This window comes from Nicotiana attenuata, unplaced genomic scaffold (assembly GCF_001879085.1).
Source record: "Nicotiana attenuata strain UT unplaced genomic scaffold, NIATTr2, whole genome shotgun sequence".
In the NCBI taxonomy this organism is placed as follows: Eukaryota; Viridiplantae; Streptophyta; class Magnoliopsida; order Solanales; family Solanaceae; genus Nicotiana; species Nicotiana attenuata.
In genome coordinates, this window is record NW_017671663.1 from 219338 (window position 1) to 230485 (window position 11148).

The 11148-nt window shown below is 37.8% G+C and overlaps 2 protein-coding genes across 3 annotated transcripts in view; one reads left to right on the forward strand and one right to left on the reverse strand.

The window, feature by feature from the left end:
• The first annotated feature begins 2125 nt into the window (after nt 1-2125).
• Nucleotides 2126-9787, forward strand: LOC109209571 (auxin response factor 19-like). The gene is made up of 13 exons (XM_019372877.1): nt 2126-2971; nt 4070-4182; nt 4270-4365; nt 4624-4680; nt 4792-4947; nt 5025-5109; nt 5390-5480; nt 5556-5720; nt 5821-6016; nt 6427-6565; nt 6858-8671; nt 8812-9002; nt 9088-9787. The coding sequence occupies exons 1-13, from the start codon at nt 2929-2931 to the stop codon at nt 9266-9268; spliced, it is 3327 nt and encodes a 1108-aa protein (XP_019228422.1). The 5' UTR covers nt 2126-2928; the 3' UTR covers nt 9269-9787.
• LOC109209572 (20 kDa chaperonin, chloroplastic-like) overlaps nt 9772-11148 on the reverse strand; it is a 2783-nt gene continuing 1406 nt past the window's right edge. For both annotated transcript variants that reach the window (XM_019372878.1, XM_019372879.1), the window contains exons 3-6: nt 10777-10956; nt 10537-10692; nt 10306-10383; nt 9772-10184 (exon numbers count right to left, since the gene is read on the reverse strand). In XM_019372878.1, the coding sequence (XP_019228423.1) occupies nt 10011-10184; nt 10306-10383; nt 10537-10692; nt 10777-10956 (588 nt within the window). In that variant the 3' untranslated portion in view covers nt 9772-10010. The remainder of the gene's footprint in view (nt 10185-10305; nt 10384-10536; nt 10693-10776; nt 10957-11148) is intronic.

An 11148-nucleotide genomic window follows, 5' to 3' on the forward strand; every position in this document is an offset into this window, starting at 1 on the left:
TATATATATATATATATATATATATATATATATATATATATATATGGGTCACATATTCGAACCGTGTAAGCAGCCACTAATGCTTGCATTAAGGTATGTTGTATACATTACACTCCTTCGGGGGTTGCGGCCTGTTCGGATAAAACGAACCAAAGATACTCTTAACATGGTAAAAATAGCACGGCTAGCCAGTTTTCGGACTGGTCATTCAAAAATAGACAGTGTTTGCAAAGTCATTGAAAAATAGCCATTATTTTGCTACAACATGGAAAGTTCCAGCATAATATACTGGAGATCGATGCACCTGTGTATGAACTTCCAGCATATTATACTGGAACTCCAACACGCGGAAAGTTCCAGCATAATATACTGGAGATTGGAGCTTCAATCTCCAGTATATTATGCTGGACTGGTATATTATACTGGAACTCTAATATATTATACTGGAGTATTTTTTTGAATTTTGAACAGTGTTTTCGTTCAGATTTATCTTCTCCAGTATATTATGCTGGACCGGTATATTATACTGGAACTCTAATATATTATACTGGAGTATTTTTCCGAATTTTGAACAGTGTTTTCGTTCAGATTTATCTTTACATGAAAGTGGCTAAATTTCGATTACTTTTGAAACTGTGACTATTTTTGAATGACCACTTGTAAATCTGGCTAATTTTGAGTTTCTTCCATTAACATGGTGTGATATTGTCTACTTTGGATCAAACCCACACGGATTTTCCCAAAAGCTCCCACACTATTAAAAAGTAACTTATTTTTCTTTTCTACTTTACATGCGGTATTTTGTGTAAAAATTGCACGGGGCGCTCTATTTGGTCGCCCCCATTTAACCTATACCCGTTTTTTAAAAACGTTTTAACCTGTACCCACTTTTTAAACAACTTCAACCCCCTTTCTCCTCCTCCTTCTCCTTCTTCTTCTTCTTCTTCTTCTTCTTCTTCTTCTTCTTCTTTCTTATGCTGTTGTTGGTGCTGCTATAAAACTTCAGTCTATGGGATGATTGCCATAAATATGTTTATCAGATTATTTAAAAATAAATTATAAATAATTACGTAAGTTAGTAGACAATAATTTGTGAATATTTCCACGTAATTCTGTTCTTTTCACGTTTATTGTTTCCAAATTTATTATTTAGATATTGTTGGCAATCTGATTATTTTATAGTAGTAATACACTATGAAAGAATAAGGTGATTATTTATCTAGTATATTAGAAAGATTTTTCAAAAACTTCAGCTTGTATAGTGCTGAAGTTTTTACAAATGAACTAAATAATTTCAGCATCTTCTGCTGAAGTTTTTGAAAAAGCTTTATGACAAAACTAATGAATCCAGGACAAAAAAACTTCAGCATATATAGTGCTGAAGTTTTTACAAATGAACTAAATAACTTCAGCATTTTTTGCTGAAGTTTTTGAAAAAGCTTATCCGGGACAAAAAAATTTCAGCTTATTTATTGCTGAAGTTTTTACAAATAAACTAAATAACTTTAGTATCTTCTGTTGAAATTTTTGAAAAAGTTTTTTGACAAAATTAATGAATCCAGGACAAAAAAAAACTTCAGCTATTTTAGTGCTGAAGTTTTTACAAATGAACTAAATAACTTCAGCATCTTATCCAGGACAAAAAAAACTTCAGCCTCGTCTACTAGAATGCTGAAGTTTTGCGTGATTGCTTTTGCTACTTCAGCCCCGTATGCTGAAGTTACGCGAAAAAGTGGGTATGCTTGCAATTTTTTTTGTAAAGCGGACACAAGTTAAAACGTGACCCAAAAAGCGGGTATAGATGCAAATCCCCCGTATTTTGTTCACACACTTCTAGCACGGGCCTTCCACGGACTCTGCGCGGAATAGTTTGTGCATCGTATTCTCCTTTATATATTATTTACAAATTAATGATATGCATAATTTAAATACTTTTTGACTTGCAAATGCAATTAGTATCAACTAACCGACCAATCCTATATTTTACCGAAAAATTTAAATACACTTATGACTCAACATGTCCAAACAATTTTTTATTTGTTTACAAGAAAAGAGAGATTATATAGGAATCTAAGAGGATGTAGTGTAGTAACTCAGAATATAATGAAAATAATGTCATGTAAGAGCAAAACATGGCTTATAATTTAAACTCATTATTTAACCTTTGTCCAGTTCATCTATGTCGGCTTGTTCTCTACTACTACTCCTTTCAACGTAAACTCTATTTTTTGACACTAACATACGTATCATATAACAGACGCATTACGCTATAACTTTATTTCATATTTTTTTCATTAACAATACTTAATTATATTATAATCTTGCATACAGAATAGTATAAAGATGTTATTGTAGTACATATACAGTAGCAATATAAAGCAGCTCCGTTATTATTGGCGTCTGATTTTCCGGCGAGTTCTCTGATTCTTGGGGTATCGTATAACTTATTGACCACACCTATTGTCTCTACTTTATTCTCTCTTCCTTCCCATTTTTGGAATTTTTTTTTTTTTTTGCATTCTTGATTTTCCGGCGAGTCTTAGCTTGGTGGTTCTAGTTTTAGTTACTTCCTCTACCGGCTGAAGTGGTAATCAGTAATCACTGAATTCAGAGATAAAATTATCTATCTATTTTGGGTACAGTTAAGTTGAAAAGAGGCAGTTATTTTGTGGGGTGTAGTTTGATTCCGGCAACCGGAAAATGCTGACGTATTCATGACAATGGAAAAGGAAGAATATTTGCATTTTAGGAAATTCTGCTGGATTTGGATATTATAAAATATTGTGTTGCAATTATGGAGCTAGCATAATGGTGGAGTTATAAGCTCTTTGCAGCTGGATTTTTGTGTTAGAGGATTTTTTTTTTTGTTTTTGAGAAGTGGGAAAGATAAATAAATTGTGAAGAAATTCAAGTGGAAATTTTGCTGAAATGAAGGCGCCATCAAACGGATATATTGCAAATTCAGGAGAAGGTGTTTACTTCAGCTTAATTGATTCTTTTGCATTTCTATCTTCTGCCTTGTGATTTATTTTCTTCAATCTGTTTCATAATAAGTGAAATTTTCTGTCGTAGTTGGGTTTTATTTGAACGGGAGCCACGGTAAGGTTGTCTCCGTGGACTTATAGGTCACGGGTTCGAGTCGTGAAAGCAGTCACTAATGCTTGCATTAGGGTAGACTGTCTACATCAAACACCCCTACGGCCCTTCCCTAGACCCTCTGTGAACGCGGATGCCTTGTGCACCGGGCTTCCCTTTAGTTGAGCTTTGATTTGTTAGTTTGATAAGTCCTAACATGGGCATTCACATGAGCTAGGTAATTGGTTCTAGCTCAATTTAGAAATGCCTAAACTACTCTTGGAATCTTGTGCTTACTCCATTTTGGATGAGAAGGAATACATTTTGATTTTTGTGCACCATTCTCTGTCAATTAAGATTTGAGTAGCTTCTGCTTTTCTTACAAGCCAGTATAAGGAAGGGAAAGAACAGAGTTGAAAACATGGATATCGCTGAGAATAGGAACGAAATTAATACTGCAAAGTTTGTTTGACATTCTGTGTTCATGATGTTTTTATTGGATCCACTTGTCGTGATTTCATATTGTCGCATGGTTTTCTTTGAGAAAGGAAACTGAAAAAGTTGTTCTATTCATTGATTACTAGATCAAGAAATTACCGCTTCTTCTTAATCATCAATCCCTGCATATCATTGGCATGCCTAAACTCACCAGTGTTGGTTAATTTTCGATTTCCATTTGGTATACAACCATTAGAGAGGCACACGATATTCGCGTAGGTTCCTAGTATTGCTGAAGCTGTATAATCATTTGGCTTGCGGAACTCCTTGTCTTTATGTAACAGTAGTTAATTTTTCTGCTTAAGACAGAAGAAACTTACCTTTTTTTGGTTGCATAAATGATTTTTATATAACTGGTAGTCAAGAGCATAATTTCAAGCATAAAGGACGTTAGTTTCTAGCATATTGAAGCTTCTGGTGTGTTGTTTTTGTATAAAAGTTAAAAATATTAATTTTGTAAATAGCATACCTGAAATTGTTTATCATAATGCTACAGGTGATAAAAAGGTCATGAATTCAGAGTTATGGCACGCTTGTGCTGGCCCGTTGGTTTCTTTGCCTCCTATTGGAAGCCTTGTAGTATATTTTCCTCAAGGTCACAGTGAGCAAGTATGTTTCTTTTTAAGTTGAATCGGAGTATTGCTTCCCTAGATATTGTCCGATGATGAAACCTTACTCGATATTAACACCATGCAGGTGGCAGCATCAATGCAAAAGGAGACAGATGGAATACCAAGTTATCCTAATCTTCCTTCCAAGTTGATCTGCATGTTACACAATGTCACTTTACATGTACGACATCTTCCTCTATCCACACGTTGTCGTGAATTGTCTTTCCATTTCCACATATGTTTCTTACAATTAATGATTTAATATGGACGTCTTCCCATACCATCCTTTCGTGAGTTTCGTCAGTGTTTGTTTGGATCCACAATCTCAAATTGATGTTGCATATGAATTAAGTAGAAAAACATAGTTCTCTTAAGAAAAATCAAAGAGTAGTGGAGTTTCCCTTATTCTAACGTGGTATACTTGTGACATTTTTGTTAGGCTGACCCTGAAACTGATGAGGTTTATGCTCAGATGACTCTTCAGCCTGTAAATAAAGTGAGTCCTTTATGCTGTTTGCAATTTCAGCTGTCATCTTTTGGTGAACGTATTTTTTACCTCCTCAGCAGGAAGTTGTATGATATGAAATTTTGCTTTTTGTTCCTGCAGTATGACCAGGAGGCTTTAATTTTATCGGATATGGGTCTTAAGCAGAACAGGCAACCTGCTGAGTTCTTCTGTAAAACTCTCACAGCTAGTGATACAAGTACACATGGTGGATTTTCTGTTCCTCGTCGAGCGGCTGAGAAGATATTTCCTCCACTGGTTTGTTTATCTTCACAAAGTATCTTCAAGAAAAAGAGATCCGCTTTTATGCATCTGACGGGAAGTTTCTTTTATAGGATTTTTCAATGCAACCTCCTGCTCAGGAGTTAATGGCTAGAGATTTGCATGACCAAGCTTGGACTTTTAGGCATATATATCGAGGTACATTTTAAGATCTTTTACTCTCTTATGTTGGAAGCTGAATTTGAATATTCCATGTAGAACTACAAATGGGGTATAACACTTTGAGTTGCTATACTAGTAGTTGACATTTAAGGTTTTTCTCAAAGGATACAGTTCCGTTTTGGAGTGCTAAATTAAGTGTTTCGAATAATTATCCTTTTTCTTTATAGATTAGCGATATTTGTCTTTAAATCCAACTTAACTTGAGAAAAATGTGATTCCAATAAGTGCTCACTGAAATTAATTTGCATGATTTCAGGTCAACCAAAAAGACACCTATTGACAACTGGTTGGAGTGTCTTTATCTCCTCTAAAAGGCTATGTGCCGGTGATTCTGTCCTTTTCATAAGGTAGTGGTGAAAATTAGTTGGTAATTTTTATATATGATAGTCATCTTGTTGCTAAACTGGGAAAATTTGATGTAGAGATGAAAAGTCACAGCTTCTCTTGGGTATAAAACGAGCGAATAGACAGCAGCCTGCTCTCTCCTCATCTGTTATATCTAGTGACAGCATGCACATTGGGATCCTTGCTGCTGCAGCTCATGCTGCTGCAAACAACAGCCCGTTTAGTATCTTTTACAATCCGAGGTACTATTTCAACCCTTCTGAAATAGAAAATATTACGTGTTTGGACTTAAATGTTGAATAATACACAAATTATTTATCTTGCTCCATTTATTCTTGACAGGGCTAGCCCTTCTGAATTTGTGATTCCTCTGGCCAAATATAATAAAGCTATGTACGCACAAGTTTCGCTAGGCATGCGATTTCGGATGATGTTTGAGACGGAGGAGTCTGGAGTCCGTAGGTATATGGGTACAATAACTGGTGTTAGTGATCTGGACCCCATACGATGGAAGAGCTCTCAGTGGCGTAATCTTCAGGTACTCGGTCATCTAGGCTTTGTCCCCAAGAATTCGCATATAATCTTGATATTAGAACTTAGTGTTCATAGTAGAGCTCTTCCAGCTTCCTGAAAGTATATTTCTCAGTCATACCAAATCCAACTACATATATTAGGCAATGTCATTCATTATCGGTTGCTCCTCCTAATTAGCAGTGCTTACTCGCACTTTGGTTCATGACTTCTTGATGGTAATGACATGTTTTAGAAGCATTATGTTTGCCTTTTTCTTTTGTGATTATGTATGTTTTGCTTCTTAAAAAATCATTTTAACCATTTACAGATGTTGGTCATTATATATCCTGCTAGCTCTTTTACTGAACTTTACTTCTGGTTCCAAAGTATTTCCTGAATCCAGTCCTTAATTATTTTTTTTATTTAATTTGTTAGGTGGGATGGGATGAATCAACTGCCGGGGAACGTCCAAGCAGAGTTTCAATTTGGGATATTGAGCCTGTCGTAACTCCTTTTTATATCTGTCCACCTCCATTTTTCAGGCCCAAGTTCCCTAAACAGCCAGGTTTTCCTGGTAAGCTACTTGAATTTAGCTGTCGCTTTTAATGTCTCAAAGGTTAAAAAGAACTAAGACAAAGAGGCTATTTGAAGGTTCACTGTAGTTAAAACTTGACTTTGACTTGCAGTAGATATTGTAATTTCCATTCAGTAATATTTCTGATTAAATATGGCTGGAAATAGGTCTAACTATTAGTAAATAAAGTATCGAGGATGTTTATCAATTTAATCTCCTCATCTCGACTTCCACAAGATTAGTCTACTGTAACTTCCTCGATATAGTCCTCAAAAGGGTAGTGCTTTTGCAGGTGATGAGTCTGATATTGAAAATGCATTAAAGAGGGGGATGCCATGGATCAGCGATGAGTTCGGTCTAAAAGATGCTCCAAGTTCAATATTCCCTGGACTAAGCTTGGTACAATGGATGAGTATGCAACAGAACAATCATAATCCTGTTGCCCAATCCGGACTTCCCAATGTCTTGCACAGTAATATTGGCACGGATGACCATTCTAAGTTGTTGAGCTTTCAGTCACCTACACCAGGTCTCCAGTTTAACAAACCAAATCAACTAAATCAGCAATTTGGTCAAATCCAGCAGCCACAATTAGCATGGCCCCAACAACAACAGCAATCATTACAGTCTCCCCCGAGTGCACAGCAGCAGCAACACACACAGCAACAGCAGCAACACACACAGCAACAGCAGCAGCAGCCACCGCAACATATGTTGCAGCAGCCGCCACAACCCCTACCACAACCTCAGCTTCACCAGCAAGCACAGCAGCAACTGCATCAACAACAACGTGGACCCCAGCAGCAACTGCACCAACAACAACGTGGACCCCAGCAGCAACAGTTAACCGTGAATTCACCACCAGTAAATAATTGTATATCCCCTAACCAGATGCCAAACCAAAGTTTTCCACAAGCTTCGATATATGCTCAGCTTCAGCAGCAACAGTTGTTATCAGCCAGCAACCAATCACAGCAAAATGTTCCTGTCAATAAAAATCCATTTCTTTCAACATCCTCGGCACAAGACTTCCCATTTCAGCAACAAGCGGAACAGCAGTCTAACCTCTTGCAAAAATCCCAGCAGCAGCAGCAGATAATACCGCAGCAGGCTCCACTACAATTGTTGCAACAAAGTTTGATGCAGAGGCCACAAGTACAGACATCATCACAGCAGAGCCTTACTGAGCAGCAGCTGCAACTACAGCTTCTTAATAAACTGCAGCAGCAACAACAGCAACTGCAGCAGCAGCAGCAACAGCAACTGCAGCAACAAGCACAGCAATTATCTCATGTAAGCTCTACTCTGGAACCACGTATGCCCCAGCAACAACAGAACCGGCAACCACAAGAGCTCCAGTTTGGTCATCAGCAATTTAGTTCCAACATCATGACCACAGCCACACATCTACAGTCACCTCAACATGCTTTCAACCAACTCCAAGGCCAGAACAAATCCCCGATAACAATCAGAGCACTTTCTGGTGCTACAGATGGCGATGCTCCTTCATGTTCAACCTCTCCTTCTACAAATAATTTCCAAGTTTCACCACAAAACTTCTTGACCAGGAACCAAGGGCAAGCCATACTAGTGGATGAGTCAGTAGTTGATCCATCTCAAGAGCAAAACAAATCCGAATTTCGAATGAAACATGAACTACCCTTCTCAAAAAGTTCGGAGCAGTCTAAATACAAAGGTAATGGTACTGAGAACTTAGAGGCAGCCTCATCGACAACATCATACGGGTTGGATTCTAGTGGCTTCAACTTTTCATTGCCTGCATTATGTGCGGAAGGCGATGTTCAATCACATTCTAGGAACAATCTTCCTTCTGCAGCAAATATAGATGGATTGACCTCCGATGCTTTGCTGTCAAGGGATTATGATTCCGGAAAGGATATGCAAAACCTATTCTCTCCTTTTGGAAATACCCCTAGGGACATAGAAACAGAGTTGTCTGCTGCTGGGATCAATTCTCAACAATTTGGGGTTCCAAACATGTCATACCAGCCAAGATGTTCTAACGATCTTGCTGTTAATGATAATGGTGTTGTAAATAATAATTCGTGGACGAATCAGACTCAACGCATGAGAACATATACAAAGGTCTGCCCCACACATGCTTTTGCTCTCCTTTTATCGCTCTTTATGTGTCTTTTCTTATTTCAAGTTTCATATGACGGCGTAGTAGTGTTATATCTCATTCCTGTCATTTATGTTTTTAATATTGTTTTGCAATCATGAAGGTTCAAAAACGAGGCTCTGTGGGAAGAACTATAGATGTGACTCGTTACAAAGGCTATGATGAACTAAGGCATGATCTAGCACGTATGTTCGGTATTGAGGGACAACTTGAAGACCCTCAAAGAACTGAATGGAAGCTTGTGTATGTAGACCATGAGAATGATATACTGCTTGTTGGTGACGATCCTTGGGAGTAAGTGTTGACTTGTAGAAAGTTGTATTATGATTCTTGAAGTACTACTTTTCCAAGATATTCATGTTTTCCTCATTTTTCTCAGGGAATTCGTGAGCTGTGTTCAGAGCGTCAAAATCTTGTCTTCTGCTGAAGTGCAGCAAATGAGTTTGGATGGGGATTTAGGTAATGTGCAAGTACCAAACCAAGCTAACAGTGGCACTGACAGTGGTAATGCATGGAGGGGACACTATGATGACAACTCAGCTGCATCATTTAATCGATGAAGGCGTTCTCGATTCATGAACTAACTTTGCAATGCATTTTCAACACAATTCCCTTGAAGCTGCTAGCAATTCAGATCACCAGAATGCAGCTGGTAGGAGCAACTCATGTCAAGTTTTTTATTCGTGACGTGAATACACATACCCTTTCGAGATATGGCAGTCCGTGCATGTCTTCGTGGCACAGTTGATGTTAGATTAGTACCATTACTACTTTGTGGAGTGTTTTAATCAGATTTACTGAGATCAGGATCCGTTTCTTAATTCTTATTCAAAGGTCCGAAAATCTGTTAGTGAGTTTAGGAGAGCAGGTTTCCAATGTTGAATTATTTGTTTCTAGATCAGGTTGATGTAAATTAGCCTAGTAATTTAGGCTTGGAAAAACTACAGGAAGAAAAAATTCCTGTTGTACTAAATGTAACAGAAAGTGTATAGCTTTGGCGGATGTGGGAAACAATGTCTAATGATGGCTCCTAGAACTTATAAAGAAAATCCATCAGGAAAAATTCAGTTCCAATCTTCATAATCTGCAGCTTTCAATCACCTTTTAACGTACAAAACATACAAAATACCCAAAAGGGTAAAAATTCCTCAAATCAAGAAAAGAAAAGAAGTGCGTTCAGAAAATTGATTCTACACTTGACATTAATCATTAATTTGCAGTGTTTGCCGAAATATGAATGCAGCTTCCTCTTCCTAAACCTTGCTGAAATTTTTAGCACAGAATAATTGACTCGATATCCAACTAAGATAGCACGGCCATTACATCAGATGCCCTGAGTGTAATGTAATCGGATCCATCAGCGCCTTTGAATTCACTGCCCGCGTATTTGGAGTATAGAACTGTATTTCCAGGGGATACTGAAAGTGGTTTCCTGTTTCCTTCCTCATCAAGAGGACCAGGCCCAACAGCTATAACCTGTAATTTCAAACATAGAATAAGGTTTAGAACATCTCAGCCAATATAGGGAGAATAGACTAGGGATGCAAATCAGAGGCAATATTGACTATTAACTGCCAGTCAATCTTCTATCTCTTACCGCGCCAATTGAAGGCTTCTCCTTGGCTGCCTCAGTCAACAGTAAGCCTCCTGCGGTTTTTTCTTCAGCCTCAGCAACCTGACAGCAAATGCAACCACCAGTTAACGCTAATCCAGTCAATTATAGTCAGGTAAAACAAAGGAAAATTATAGAAGAAAATAGGCAACAGCTGACTATGAAACATCAGATATCTTGCATACAAGGAAGGAAAAAAGGAAAAGATTGACAAACCTTGATTAGGACTCTGTCATTTAATGGCTGCAAATCCTTGATATCATCTGTCTCAAGAACACCGACAATATCATCCTCTTTCAGAATGAGGTGCTTTGATCCATCGAACTCCACCTCTGTTCCAGCGTACTTTGAGTAGACGACTTGGGCACCCGTCTATACACAATAGATCTTTTCAGTCAACTTGATTTTCCATGGATTTATCCTAGCTTGATTATTATTATCTGAATATAAAATTACCTTCACGCTAATGTCCACTTTAGTCTTGCCAGCTGAACGACCTTCCCCAACAGCAACAACCTCACCTCCTTGAGGTTTTGACTGAGCTGTTACTGGAAGTAGGATACCACCTACAGTCTTCTCCTCCGCAGTCTTAATCTTTACCAATACTCTATCGCCCAACGGCTTAAGCGTAGTGTACTGCAAGAACAACAGCAACAAAATAAATACTTATGCATGCATGAAATTTTTCCTGCTAGAATTGGAATAATTTTATACCAGTTAGTAGAGACAAATCGCCACATTTACAAACCAAACATCACAACTCAACAAATAGTTCACAAGTAAATATCCTTTTTTTTCGGGGAAAGGGGGGGGGGGGGCGGGGGTAGT